Source organism: Gossypium hirsutum, chromosome D10 (genome assembly GCF_007990345.1).
Source record: "Gossypium hirsutum isolate 1008001.06 chromosome D10, Gossypium_hirsutum_v2.1, whole genome shotgun sequence".
Lineage (NCBI taxonomy): Eukaryota > Viridiplantae > Streptophyta > Magnoliopsida > Malvales > Malvaceae > Gossypium > Gossypium hirsutum.
In genome coordinates this window covers 62025886-62041339 of record NC_053446.1, presented here as the reverse complement: position 1 = coordinate 62041339, position 15454 = coordinate 62025886, and the positions used below count along the sequence as shown (strand labels likewise).

The following is a 15454-nucleotide window of genomic DNA, read 5'->3' as shown; positions in this document are numbered from 1 at the left end:
CCCTCTTAATCTCTTCAGTCGAAATCGTCTTCTCCAAAAAAGCAATGTCCTGGGACTTGAGACGTGGAAAGATATTAGAAGGGAGGCCTCTCATGGGATCAGAGATGTCACCATATAGTATTTAAAGAAACCAACTGCCTCATATTTAAGGATATTTTGGTCAGAACACCATTCACCATTATTAATGCACAAAGCCATGATACGATTGAATTTCCTTCTTTGGATCGTACGATGATGAAAAAATTGTGTTACGATCTCAAAGCTAGAGCCAATCACATCTAGTCTTTTGCCTCCAAATTAACTCCTCATGATTGAGCAGATTTTCCAATATTCATCACGTACATCAATTTCTAGATTAACTAATCGATTAGAGGCTGAATGATCCAGCGCCTTTTGAATATTCAAAAGCAATCTCATAAGATGCCGTTTGCGAGTACCTATAAATTCATAAATTGACATGTTCCATTCCTTAACATGCAAGGTAAATTTAGTAAGAGAGTTAGCCATATTACTTGAATAGTTGCACTTATCCTTGACCAAAGTGGGAATATTAACGTGTTTTGTCCACTCTATAAGAAACCTAAAGGGTTTTCCTTTAGCCAAACTAATTTTTGGTTTGGTTTTCAAGAGGATGAACCTGTGTTTAGATTTAATTTGTGGAAGGTGATAAACAATGCAGTGAAGAAAAGATGAAGCCCAAGTGTTATTAGCTAGTGCTCGATCTAGCCTATCAGACATACCACCTCTTTGCTAAGTAAAAGATGGCCTAATGAACCCTAGATCCTCCAAATTACAAGAATAAACAAAATTGACAAAAAAAATTACATTTCGTTCCTATGACACTATTGCTTTTTTATCATTAGGTGAGAGAATAGCATTAAAATCTCCCATTATCAACCATGGAAAGGGATCTTGAGGTAAAGCAACTTTCAAATCATCCCAAAGTGACACTCTTTTCCTCTTGTCTGAGCTATCATAAACAAAAAAAGATGAAAATAGAATTAGAGGGAGCCTTGTCAGAAACATAAATGAGAATAAACTGAGGATGATTTTGAATAATTCTAATTCGAAAAAATTCCTTCCAACCTACCCAAATTCCTCGTGAAAAGCCAATTGCTTCAACATGGTGAGAATAATTAAATCTCAATTTATCAATTATTAAATTTGCTTTTTTACTACTTACTTTCGATTTCAGCAGGCACACAATATTTGGACCATGTTGTACATTATACTCACAGAAAGCACGAAAATATTTACTGCTAGTGCAACCTTGATAGCTCTACGAAAATAGCATCAAATTTAAATTAATAAAAAAATAATAATATAAATTGAGGCTTTATTGTCTTGGATATTCACTTAAGGCATGAATTCCTTCAACTTTATTTGGGTCACCTAAGCCAAACTCAATACTATGTTGTGTCGAAATAGCCTCAACCAAATAGGCCATGGATTCACACGACAAAACCTTTGAATTGTTGTTTGCCTTGAATCGACTTCCCCTACAATAAATAATTTTATTGAGCTTTTTTGATAACCGCGTTCCTCCAACTTTCTCCCCCGGATCTCTTCATGATGACTTTGATTTTCCTTTTCCCGAAGTCAGAAATGGTACCCCATTCATCGAAACACCGGGGTTTGGGTCTTTGGTTTCCTTGAAAATGATCGTCATATGTCTGCTAGGATCGAGGCCGCTGTTCATTTCAGCTACTATAACATCTACAGAACCTTCCGACGTTAACCTTGGACAGGAGAAAGATTCGAAGATACCACCACTATCGTCGTTAAAAGTGGCTGAACCCGAATTTGTAGAGCCACCATCATCTGCCTGTTCATTATTTTCATTTTTAGTAGCCGCTTCAATCAAGCAAAGAAGGACCATTACTTATCGCTAACCCATTAGGCGACCCGTTCCCCTGACCCAGTTTATTACCCAACAACAAGCTACTCTCCCTTAGGCCCTTAGAAGCCCCATTATACAATGACCTTGGACCATCTGCCTGCTTTTTAGACCAAACGGGCGCAACACCTAACCCATTAGCATTGTATTTTAATCTTGAAGGACCTACCAAGTTCTTAAAGTCTAATTCATTAAATGGGCCTCTATTCTGAGCCCTATTTTCTAGACGGCCTACAATAAAGTGGGGAACCTCAATCCTTTGATTGCCTTCGAATAGAACTTTTTTCTCCTTATTACTGTGATTAGCCAAACTCTCATCTTTATTACCAGATTTAATTCCAGCGATCATTTCCATTTTTGATAGAGCCCTAAAATGAGATCCTTCATTTTTCTTTGTCATAATTCCAGTGTCAATCTGTGGTGAATCCCTCGATTTTCGCCGTGATTTCTTCTCCACCAGCATTCGTGGCCTGTATGTTCTGCCATTCTCACCTGTTCCATCAATTACCATTCTTACAACTTCTAGTAGAGTTTCAGACCATGGTGGATTCTTTTCAGAGCTGGGTTCAGTGACCCTAAAAGGGTAGACATCCTTCATGTGGCCATATCTTCCACAGTGAAAATAGGCCGTTGGTAAAAATTCATACTCGACTCTCTATATTTTACCATTAATTAAAATTTGAAACACCAAAGTTCTATCCAGATTAATATACACAACCATGCGTGCAAATCTACCTTTTGCTTTGTTATTTGGCAACCTTGCCCACCAGACCCTATATTTCCACTAATACCTTATGCTTATACATGTAGCTCGACAAACTCGGAAATCTAATCCACGACATCACCACGCTCAAAAATGTTTATGCTAGGTCAAAGGATACTGTCCATGGTTGTACTGTCAAATATTGACCAAGAACAATCCAAGGACCTTCTGAAATGACATTTTCACAGTCAAGTTTATTCTCAAATTTGGCCAAGAAGTAACCATTCTTGATATCCATCAAATGGAATGGCGACGAGGGATTCCATAAGATGTAAATTTTATTTTGTAAAACCGAGAAACCAATATTGCATCCCAAGAGCTTCAAGATCACAGTATTTTCCATATCCCGAGTAAGAATTTGTTAAATCCTATCTGAGAATTCAATCGAGGGAATACCGTTGATAATGGACTTCCAAGTAGTCAAAATCCTCCTCCACCTCTAAATCTGTCCCAGCAATGTTAGAAGAAAAACCAACTAATTTGTCTTTCCAAGATGCTATCCCTAAAATGGATCTTCTTAAAGAATTAAACCTTCTGCAAAGCAATCTCCAGGCACAACATTTTCACATAGACTTGAATATGTTTAACGAATTACTAGATTTTGTTACATTCGAAAATATTTTATATTAAAAAACATTTTCTTTTTAAAAAAAATTGTAGTGAATATAGGTGGAGTGTAAAGAAATTGTATTTTATTGTTTTTGAAAACATATTCGATCATTGAATTTATAATTTTTAATCTTTTTATTTAAAGATGGTATAAAAGTATCGTTATAATAATATTAATTATAATTTAAAAGAAATGATATTTTTGTAATTTCATAATTGAATAGATGAATCCAGTTAAGAGTGACACCAATATAGATAATTTATTGTAATTATACTTTATTACAATTACTCTGTGGTGTCCAAACATACTTTTTATATTTAAGATTGAATACACTTTTCACATATTAAGTGATTATTGTATATTAAAATTATATACTACTAGAAATCATATCACATGCATATGCGTGTGGAAATCGCTATTTAGAATATAAATGTATGTTTAAAAATAACACAATAAATAATGGAATTTATGGTTTGAAATTAATTGATAATAACACATGAAATATTTATGATTTTAAAAGAAAAAAATAGATTAAACTATAAGTAAAATAAAATTTGAACACAAAAACACATCAGGTTAAGAATACTAAATAAATACAATTGTTTATCGTTGTTTTGTCATCAACCTTGAGTTGGCGTTGAGTTAATTTGTAACAATAACTTAGTCAACAACATCATTAATAAAAATATCTTATCTAGGGGTGAGCGTTCGATTAAATCGAGTCGAATCGAATCGAGTAAAAAAATTGAGTTAATCGAGTTAAAGAGTCTTATTTTATCATCCTAACTCAATTTGAAAATTTTCCAAATCAAGTCGAGAGAAATGAAATTTAAGTCGAGTTGAATCGAGTGAAATTGTTTGAGTTAAATTAAAATCTTGTTACTGTATAACTAATTCAATGTTAGAGTACATAAATTTGAAACCATATATATTTGAAAACTTTTTCAAAGCAAAATAAGAAAAAAATAAGATACTTTAGTATGATAAATTTGAACCATTAATTAACTTATTTATGTCTCAAAATTATTATTTTAGAAAATTTTTAAAATTTTAACTTTCTTTATATATTCTTTAGAATTTTTTTAAAATTAATATATATTTAAAAAATATAAATTTTAGAATTTTTATAAATATTTTGAATTTTTTAAAATCATTTTGATTTTTTTTGTAATTTTTGTTTAGAGAGATCAATTTGCTTAATTTTAATTTTGATAAGAACCAAATGAGTATTTATACCAATATGTTATTCGAATTGTCAAATTCAACTCGACAAAAACTCAAAACTCGGATTACTTATTCAAGTTGACTTGAAAAAAATGAATAACTCGAATAACTCGATTCGATTAACTCGAAATTAAAAAAAATCATTTTTTTTTGAATTGATTCGAGTTTTGCTCACCCCTAATCCTATCACCCATATACGCGTGTGAAAACCACAATTTAGAACACAAACGTGTGTTTAAAATTCATTAATATACACAAATATATAAAAAAAATTATAGGGTAAACTATCTAGTTGGTCACCCAACTTTTTAGGCGCTTTTATTTTACTCACCCAAATAAAAAAAACTTACAATTTAGTCACTCGATCGTTAAATCCTTAATGCCAGCTAACTGTGCATGCCATGTCAATTGTTAAATTTGACTTCTTCCTCAACCCATTTTTTCCCTCCAAGCCACCCGCTTACTTCCACCATTTTTTTTCTTCTTCCTATGCTCTCGGAAAGAGAGAATTTCTCTAGTTTTTAATTTTTTTTAAATTTTTTTTTTGTAATTCATAGCTTTGGTTTAGTGTTATGACAGTATCCCTCTCTCCCCAAGTTTTTAAGAAATATATTTAAATATTTACTTGACTTTCAAAAGATTGAAATTGTTAAAGATAGGCAGTAAATGTTAAATTGATACGGAGTGAGTGAGGTGGGGATGAATGTTTCCAATATCTATGAGGGTGGTCGTGGTTTTGAAGATTATACATCCATAGTATAACGAAATAGATGGTGGAGCAAAACATGCCAATTATAAAACGGTTAACAACATCCTCCCTTACCTCCACCCCGTTCCATTTCAATTTCTAATTGTACCCGACACTTGTTGATACTGATTATAATTATGGATATAATTAGTGTATTATTTTAATTCCCATACTTAAATTTCATGATTCCAATGAAGATTACGCCCCAAAAATATCAAATTTTATTGAAACCAGAAAGAAAGAAATAAAGCCCAGTAAGGCCCAAGCAAACTCCACACTTTAAAAAACCCTTCGCTTCTTTAAATTTAGGGTTTCAGCGTATATTTATCCCTGAAAACAGAAAGAGGCCGCCGTTGTCGTCCCTGCAGCAGAACAGCAAAAGAAGCAAAGCAATGGGTAACTGATCAAAAAGCCTGTAAATTCTCTATGTTTTTCTTACATGTTATCGTTAATTTGAAGAATGATGAACACGGATTTTTAACTTTTTTTTTGTAAATAAATAAATAAAAACAGCAAGGATCAAGGTTCATGAGTTGCGACAGAAATCAAAAACCGATCTTTTGGCTCAGTTGAAAGATCTCAAAGCTGAACTTGCTCTTCTTCGCGTTGCTAAAGTTACCGGTGGTGCACCTAACAAGCTTTCTAAGATGTAAACCTTATTCCTCTCTCTCATTTTTGTTGATTTTATTATGTTTTAGCTATGGATCTTAAGTTTATGTTTAATTGAGCATATAAATTGGGATTTGGTTTCTTAGTTTATTTGAAGAAATGGGTAATTGTAATTTTCTTTGGTTTTTTAGTGAAAATGTAATTTATATAATTGATAAAGTATTAAGAAATGGGTGGAATGAAATGTTTCTTCTGATTTGAATAGCATATTTTGTTTTAATAAATATAATTTTAATACTAATGGTTTTCAAGAATACAATGTAAGAAACTGGTTTTCATGCATAGCAAGCTGCATGATTTTACTTTTTCTATGGAGGAATAATGTTTGGATTGATGTTTATTCTGCTATATGCTCTGTTTTTACTTGAGTTTGATCGTTTTCTGACTTTGCGAGAAGTGAAATAGAAAGCTGTGCAAATGAACTTGAAATGGTTTGGTTGACAAGTCAAGCTTTTTGCTTTTTTGAAGTTCTGTTTACGGTTTCTTAGTTGAATACTTGAGGTCTTGTTGTTCTGGTTTTCCAGTGTTTTGGTTATCGATTCATTGGTTTTGGAACTTTGTTCTGAGTCTGGTGGTGTTGTGGATGCAGAAAGGTGGTGAGGCTGTCCATTGCTCAAGTTCTGACTGTAATCTCACAGAAGCAGAAGTCTGCATTGAGGGAGGCATACAAGAAGAAGAAATTCTTGCCTCTCGATCTCCGTCCCAAGAAGACCCGAGCTATCCGCAGAAGGCTTACCAAGCACCAGGTATAAGCATATCCTTTTGATTTCGGTTGAAGCAATATCTGTTAATTCTTGTCAGCATCAGGTTCTATAGGAACTACCCAAATCATTGAACATCTGTTATTTTGCTTTGCAGGCATCTTTGAAGACCGAAAGGGAGAAGAAGAAGGAAATGTACTTCCCAATGAGGAAGTATGCCATTAAGGTGTAGGGTAGGATCTCTCACATTCTATTTACATATCGATTCGCTCTTTACTTTCTAGCATCGTCTTCCGTAAAACCCGAGTTGTGATTTTGTTTCAATCTTCATGTTTGGAAACTCTTTTTTGTCCCCTTGTTAAAAACCAAGATTCTGGTCTTTTTGATTGAATGGTAATTTATGGATTTTTTGCATTTCTTGATGAGTGAAATTAAAATCCAATTAGTTTGAGAAGTTTTAATTCGATATTATTGAAACCTCGTTTGCTTCCCATTTGATAAAAAATATTTGCTCATCTTTGTATAAAGAATGGAATATTTGGTTGGTATTAAAATGGTTTCAAAAAGTATACTTTCTTGATGATAACATATTTTGAAGATTAAATTGAGTAATTTGGTTTTTGTTAGCATGATATATACGCGGTATTTTATGTATCACTATCTGGTTATATCATTAATCACGTTAATTTTTAACAGTATAAATGCATAAACTTTTATCAGAAAAGATCAATATGCTTTTTGAATGGAGAGCAAAATATAATTTATTTTCTAATACAGGATTTCCATAGCCTTTTACCCCTCGTTAGCTATTTAAAACACATAAATTAGATTCATAAAGAAAAAAGCACTAAATACAATCATCACTTATGGTGATCAAGAAGCCGAGGAACAGGTTGCCAACCTGTGCATACTTGAAGAACTTGTTTCAAAGAGTCCGAGGGAGCTTCCATTGTCCATGTTTTATAATATTCACTTGGGTGGAACACACTTCCTTCCCCACCGCTTGTTGCTAATAAGCATGATTGTGCACCATTCAAAAACAGGTCTCCTTCCGATCTTATTACACCTGAACTCGCCTCTTCCCTATCCCCTGCCTGTATATTTGGGCCAAGAGCGGCATTCAAAACAAATTCAAGTTTAAATGATATCAACCTGAACCCTTGAACAAGTAATGGCTTAAACTCAAAATCAACTAAACCCGCCATGACCTAAATTGGAAACACAACCCAACCCAATCAACTCAAAACTAAACTCAACTCAACCTTATTTATAAACTTAAACTTGTCCATCTTGAGCACGAATTGATCCAAACCTAAATCTGATCTAAACTTTAAATGGTTCAAACAAGTATCTTGAAGTGACCTTAATCCAAAGTGACTAGAACTCAAACAATCTGAACTAAGCTTTTAAATTGGGGAACCTGACATAATCATCTTCAACCTGAACTTGGCTCAAACTGATTTGATAGTAAAACATCAATAACTTATAGTTGCCTGACTCGAACCAAAATATGATCCAAACAAGTAACTTAAAATAACCCGAATATTAAGTGACTAGGACTCAAATGATTCGAGCTTCAAACCTGAATGTCCAAAATCTAAGATTGATCCAAACCCTAAACTTATTGAATTGAAAATACCTGAAAAATTTTGAATACCGAATTGACACAATAATTTTAAAAGCCCGAATTGACATGATCCAAAACCAACCAAATACGTCCAAATCACAAGTATATCATCATGTTAGGTTTTGTTTAGTAAAAGATTGTCACCTTCTCGGTATAAAACTCAAAAGTTTTCTTCTTCTTTCCTGCTTCATATATGTTGCATTGAGAATATATCTGATTAAACACAAAATATACACAATTATGAAAGAACATTATCTATTTCCATCAAACAGAAAAAAGGAAAGACACATTTACCTGGGCTTCTACACTTGCACAAACAGCATAAATGTCCCAGTTTCGAGTGTAATTGTTATACAAATGAACCTTCCCAAATCTAAGACGAGGTTGCCTTTGCCGAGTTCCATCGAAGAAGCAATGGTGGATCGTCACTCGGATGCACCTATCTCCTACATGAGTAGGATCTGCTCCAATGAGCATTGTCTTGTCATGTTGAGTGAAGTAACATCTGGGGGGCACCGAAATTGCAGAAAAAACAACATTGAAATCACATTAAAACCCAGAATCCAATGTCAATTCACTGATTATTACCCAGTTTATTCAAAAGACCATTTCATAAAATCCATTGTAGGGGAGCCTAAATTGAATAAACAAAAATGATGTAAAAAACCCTCTACAACTCTGAATTCAACCATTATACAGTTACAAGTACAATCAATACATCTAAATAACTGCAACTATGCATGATCAAACTGATAACCAGAATATATCCAGACACGGCCGCACACAATGGCCTCAAGCCTAAATAAATGTAAAGAGAACTTACACACAAGACTCAAAATCTCAAAGATCTCAGGGCTTAACATTGCCATTAAACTAAGGCATCATTGGCTTAATTATTAGAATAAGATAATCCTTAAGGGGCAAAATGACAAAAATTGAAAACACAAATCCATCAATCTTTGTTTCACTGATTACAAAACTATAGTACTTAACTTTTCATTTTCCTTTGAAGTTTTTGTATATGACACATATTTGATACAATCCTCTAAGATATAAAACACTTCCCAAGCATCTATTAGGAGAAAGATTTGCAGAAACCAAAACAAACCCAGAATTTAATCCTCACATTCAATACCATTTTCAGTGTTTGCATCACCAAGTTCTAGCATACATTTTAATTTGTAATATGTTAGATTGAAAAATATTGAAACCATTAAAGCTCAATCCAATCACTACTTTACCCTAAAATTCTAACCTCATCTGCTTCAACAATAATCACATAAACCAACACCATCTCAAACAATAATTTCAAATATCAACACTAAAAACCATTAAAAAGAAGGAAAATTTACCTAGAAACAGTGATGTCAGTGCTTCCTCTAGTAATATCAATCAAGCCATCATCATAATCTTTAAAACTACACCTATCGATCCAAATATGCTTCGAATTTGGCTTTACTTGAATCCCATCAACATCGTGTCCTCTTCCACCTTCAAATTCCATATTACAAACAATCACATTCTCACATTCTTTCAATCTCAACCCTTTCCCCGTCAGCTTTACCCTTTCGCCTCGTCCATCAATTGTCTTGTGAGAGCCCACGCTTAAGTACGTCGATAATCGGATTGTTCCCGACACTTTGAACACGATCCAACCCGGTCCCGGATTCCGGCAAGCGTCTCGGAGAGAACCCGGACCGTCGTCTTCAAGGAAATTATATGTAAAAAATAAGTGTTATTTGAAAGGGAAAAAATTAAGTTGAAAGAAGAATTTAGAGGAAACGGACCGGATAAAGTGGTGACCGTGACTAGAGGGCCGTGGAGACCACCGACGGCGAACCGGCCGAAGCCCTCGGCTTGACCGGCGATTGCTCTTTGGGTACTGTCCACGTCGGCGTACGGAAGCGATGCCATGTTATTTTTGTTGCTGCTGTTGTTTTGCTTAGTACGCTGTCGTTTTATTGGTGTCCGAGATGTTCTGAGAAGTCGTTGCTTTCCGTTACTTAAGGCGTGTTTGGTGGGAAAATTGCTTTTTGGCCGGGTTGAATAAGCCGTGTACTGAAATATTAATAAATGCCGTTTTTTTTTAAATTACAGAAATAGGCCGAATTTTTGAATATTTATGAGAATAAGCTAATTTAGAACTGGAAGTGTTTTTAGGGAAAACTCAGAAAAACGCTTTGAGCTGGAAGCGTTTTCTGTGTGTCACCAATAAAATGACACTTCCAACTAGACGCATTTTCAGCATATTGACAGAAAAAAGCTTCTATCTTGAAGTGCTTTTTGCCAAATCAACACTAAAAGTGACTTTATATAGATCGATAGTCTAATTTTTTTTAAGCAATATGATATATGAGATATGTGTATACTGTACCCTTCAATCTTATGTTAGTTAAAAGAGGAAGCAATCCCTTATTATCTAGGAACAAGCTGCAAATCTGTTTGTCTGGGTTTTCCTAAATCAGTCCATTCCCGTAAATTCAAAAATTTGACCTATTTTCATAATTTAAAAAAAAGCATTTATTGGTATTTTAGTCAATGCCGTGTTTGAACTCGTTACAAATGTATAAAAATGAAATAAAATAAAATAAAATTTGATTTGGCTCTACTAGAAAGTAAAATATAACATATAGGGATAACAACAATACTCGAATTCGACAAGTTTTGATCCACCTTGACTTTCAATGGGCAACTTTTTTTTATGATAAATGGGTGCGACAAAATTTAGCATAAATTTAAGTATGTAAGAATTAAGATATTTTTTTAGTATTTTTTATGCTTGTTTTAGTGTCTATGTTCAAAGTTCATTGTTATTCCATTCATTGCTGTCCCTCCTAACAATGCCATTTCTAAGGTTTGAATATGTATTCTCTCGTTAAGAGTGTAATGTCTCTACATTGTATCCAATATAATTAAGACAATAATTATTATCTAACTTGATTGTGTTTTAAGTTTCTTAAGTTAGAATTATGGATAAACTATAAAAATAATTACCCAATTATTAGCATGTTTCCACTTTGGTCACCAGGTTTAAAATTTTCTATTTTACCTATTAGCGTTATTTAATTTTAATATTTTGATCACTCCTCCATTAAATAATTAACAATGACATTTTTATTGGAAAAATAATAAATTTAGCCCTCCAATGTTTACAGGTTCTATCAATTTAATTTTAATTCTAAAAATTTCAACAAATTTAGCCTTCAATTTTGTACATTCTATCAATTTAGATTCTTAAAAATAAAAATAAAAATAATATAAGAGTTTAATTTTCAATGAAAATAAATAAGATTTTATAAAAATACATACAAACTTATAAATAAAAGAATACTCATTTTTTCTTTTCTTTTTTGACATGAAATTTATTTATTAAAATAATATTTTTATAAATAAAATATTTTAAAAAAACCCCACAAACAAGACTTAAACTAAATTCAAACTTTTCATTTTTCTTAAAAAAAGTTTATTTTATAAATAACACATTTTATTATATGTCTGGCCTCGCTTATTAGTCCTCGTCAAATTTGCCGAGTGTTGGGCACCGCCTTAGCCCACAACCATCGGTCCTAATAACCCTTACTTTAAACTCCTTAATTTCCGCATCCTCCATCGCACCATCGAACCCCTTAGTTTCCAATACCTTATCCTCACCTATATACCTCCAATCATACTTGCCCTCAAGGACAACGAACTTATTATGCGCAACTACCTAAAGTTATTGATTCTCACTCTCTTTGACCTTAGGATGTAGTTTTTGACCCAATTTGAATACGATAATCATTAATGTTGAAAAAGAGAAAAGTTGAATATATCTAAGTTTTCTTCATGATTTTTCTCTTTTAAATTGTTCTATTTATAATATTATTATTTTATTAATAAATTTCATGCTAGAAAATAAGAAAAATATATTCATTTATTTATAAATACTTTCATGACCTTGTATGTATTTTTATAAAAAATCAAACTTTTAAACAATTTTTTTATTTTTTAAAATTTTAATTTTAAGAATCAAGACTAAATTGACAGAATGTGTAAAGTTGAGGGTTAATTTGTTAATTTTTAAATTTAGAACTAAATTGATAGGATTTGTAAATATTAGAGGGATAAATTTATTATGCCAATAAAAACATGATTGCTAAAGATTTAATGGAGGAGTGACCAAAATATTAAAGTTCGATAACGTTAATGACTAAAATAAAAAAAAATTTAAACCTAAATGACCAAACAAAAATACGCAAATAATTAGATGACTATTTTTATAATTTACCCTAAAATTATTAAACAAAAGTTCTTTTAAGTACAATAATAAATAATAATTGATGGGAGTCGAATCCACCAATATAGACCTACGCTTAATTTGCGATTTAAGCAGTATAGGGAGTAGGGTCGATCCCTCAGAGACTAGGTTTACTGTAAATTGTTGCTCGCTTGAGCAGATTTATGTCGGGGCAGCTGTCGTGCCCAAGACGTTCGGGGGGATAAAAATTTGAAAACCTGAAATAAACAGAAAAATAACATCAAAAGTAAAAGTTGAAAACAAAATAATAAAAACCGGGAAATAAATATTAAGAAAAATTAATTAGAATGAGCTCAGCTTTAGACACGAATTTCCTCGTCTTTGAACCGATCCTCGAAATTGGATGAACTCCTCTTTTCCAATAAGCTAGTTATAGCTACCAAGGACGCCTCGGACACCAACTCTTCCTTGTGTAAATTAGTTATGGAACGTCCAATAACTAATTCTTACCGATCGAACAACCACGAAACGTTCGTGATTTAGAACTCCGGCAACTTTGCGTTCTAGAAGAGCCTAGCTCGAACCAATGTCCTCAATCGCATGGGACATTTAAATCCGGTTACTACTTCCCTTGACGAAACCAAACAGCAATCTCCACTTGGCACGCCAATGTGTTCACAGAAAACCGATTAGAAACGTTTGTTGACACCATGTTTTTGGATGAAAACGGGGTCGACTTGGGTTTTGAAAAATGAAAACGAAAACGGGAGTCGCCACCAATCCTTTTTGATGAGGTGTGATTGGGTCACCTCGTAAAAGTGGTTGTTTTTAATAAACGGTTTAATTTTATTAAAACAACAAGTTTGATCCACGAAATTCAGAAAAACGGGTTCGGGAGTCGGTTACGCACGAGGAAGGATTAGCACCCTCGATACGCCCAAAATTGGTACCTAGTTGATTACTTAATGTCTTAATGTCGAAAATTGAAAACTTTGAAGAATTTTAAAAATACGATCCTTGTATTATATAAAGAAAATTGAAAAAGAAGCATATTTTACGTTATTCAAAAAAGAGAATCATATCCAGTAAGTTAGGATACAATGTCTCAAATTCCCAATACACGAATGAAAAATGCTTATTTAAAAGATATTTTAACCATCTCGGATTTAAGAATGAAATCACGACCAGTAAGTTAGGACGCGATTTTTTCTTAAAATCCCGGGATCATTTAAAACTTGAGTTTAAAAACATTCGTGCATTTAGATTTATCGTGAAAATCAAAACCCAGTAAGTTAGGGTACGATCCTCTCGAATCTAAACACGAAATATTATTTATTCAAAACAAATTTTGTTAAATCGAGTATAATAAAAACACGAAAACCATAACAAAAATACGAAAGCAAATTACATTTTTTTATACATGGTAAAACCATAATGGATATGAAAGTATAAAAACGATATGAAATGCGATAACGACATAAAATAGATAAAAGTCGACCTTACAACATACAAACAATAAAATATACAAACAAACAAAATTAAATCTATCATTTAAAATACTAATGAAAATGAAATAAATAAATATTGAATATAATTGCAAATGTAAAGAGATGTATATGGACATGAATTTAAAATATGTGTGTATGCATAAATTATAAAATATATAAAATATATATATAAAGTATATTAAAAAGAAGGAAAAAATTTATATATATAAAAATATGTACATATATATGCGTAGGTGTATAAAATTATGGAATATGAAAATAATGAAGTACATATGAAAAATAGGTGCATACATACATTGTAAAATGAAAGAAAATATGTATATACAACTTATAAAATATAGAAAAAGGATTTTAAGATATATACAAAAAGATATAAATATGTGTATGTTCATGAAAATAAAATGTGTAATCAAATATATATATACATATATAATATGCAAGTATATGTATATATGTAGGTTAAGAAATACGCATGAATGTGTGTATACAAATACGTATTCTAGAAACATAGACATATAGATATATAAAAACTAAGGTAAATGTAAACACATACACATGTATATTAAAAGGATAATAAAATGATATATATATTATTAAATATCATCATGCATATACATACATATATATAGCAAGATTTGAAAAATAAAAAAAAAAACATGAAAAGCACAGTATCGCATTTTAAATGATAAAATAACAAGATAATAAAAAGGGATTAAAATACAATTTAAAATAAATAGGTGGGATAATTTTTAAAAAAAGGAAAACAACGTAGGGACTAATTTCAAAAGCGAAAAGGGAAAGGGGGATCAGTAGGGAAAATATCCCACACCAGCCAAACGACGCCGTTCAAGTGCAGTCCTAACCCATAGTCTATGGACCAAATTGAAACAAAAGAGAAATTTATGGTCGAAATCGCAAGTATGCGGAAAACTGCCCTGAAAGCGCTACAAAATCAAAGGGACCAATGGCGCAATTAGTCCATTTAGCGAAAACGAGCGGATCCTCCCCCAGGGTCGGGTCACCGCGCGGGTCGGAGAAGGCTTAAACGACGCCGTTTGGGATTGGGTATTTAAACCCATTTTCTTCCAAAAAAATCATTTTAACCGATTCCCTAAAAAAAACTCCACATTTTCTCTCAACAGCCAAGCTTTCAGGGTTCCAAACCCTCCCCGCGCCGATCATCGGCCCACTGTACCGGCGCGGTGGCAGGAAAATTCAAAAAGGTAAAATTTTTATTATTTTTTTTTATTTTCCGCAAATAAACTGCTTTTAATAAATATATATATGTGTATGTATAAAAAACGAATATGAGAAAAGAGATGCGAAAACGAGAAAACAAAATCACCTTTTGATTTTTTGATTTTTTTTTGAATGTTACAAAAAAGAGAACAGAGAATCACCAAAACCCGAACCCCTTGGCAGTGGGGGATCCTCGGTTTTTATAGTCTATTTACATAGTTTTTTTTTATT

The 15454-nt window shown here is 32.5% G+C and overlaps 2 protein-coding genes across 2 annotated transcripts; one reads left to right on the top strand and one right to left on the bottom strand.

Annotated features, from left to right (window-relative positions):
* The first annotated feature begins 5273 nt into the window (after positions 1-5273).
* LOC107930739 (60S ribosomal protein L35) lies at positions 5274-7026 on the top strand. Its single transcript, XM_016862458.2, has 4 exons — positions 5274-5638; positions 5756-5891; positions 6501-6657; positions 6770-7026. Exons 1-4 carry the CDS (start codon positions 5635-5637, stop codon positions 6842-6844), a joined length of 372 nt encoding a protein of 123 aa, XP_016717947.1. The 5' UTR covers positions 5274-5634; the 3' UTR covers positions 6845-7026.
* Positions 7027-7355: 329 nt separating this feature from the next.
* LOC107930738 (probable pectate lyase 4) lies at positions 7356-10294 on the bottom strand. Its single transcript, XM_016862457.2, has 5 exons — positions 10027-10294; positions 9592-9943; positions 8534-8744; positions 8384-8452; positions 7356-7706 (listed from the first exon to the last, which is right to left on the bottom strand). Exons 1-5 carry the CDS (start codon positions 10151-10153, stop codon positions 7473-7475), a joined length of 993 nt encoding a protein of 330 aa, XP_016717946.1. The 5' UTR covers positions 10154-10294; the 3' UTR covers positions 7356-7472.
* Positions 10295-15454: the final 5160 nt, after the last annotated feature.

Coding starts and splice junctions, on each gene's coding strand:
- LOC107930739 (XM_016862458.2), top strand. Junction 5,892..6,500: donor CCTAACAAGCTTTCTAAGAT/GTAAACCTTATT, acceptor TTGTGGATGCAG/AAAGGTGGTGAGGCTGTCCA. Junction 6,658..6,769: donor GAAGGCTTACCAAGCACCAG/GTATAAGCATAT, acceptor TTTGCTTTGCAG/GCATCTTTGAAGACCGAAAG.
- LOC107930738 (XM_016862457.2), bottom strand. CDS start 10,153: ATGGCATCGCTTCCGTACGCCGACGTGGACAGTACCCAAAGAGCAATC. Junction 9,944..10,026: donor CACGGTCACCACTTTATCCG/GTCCGTTTCCTC, acceptor ATTTCCTTGAAG/ACGACGGTCCGGGTTCTCTC. Junction 8,745..9,591: donor ACTGACATCACTGTTTCTAG/GTAAATTTTCCT, acceptor GGTGCCCCCCAG/ATGTTACTTCACTCAACATG.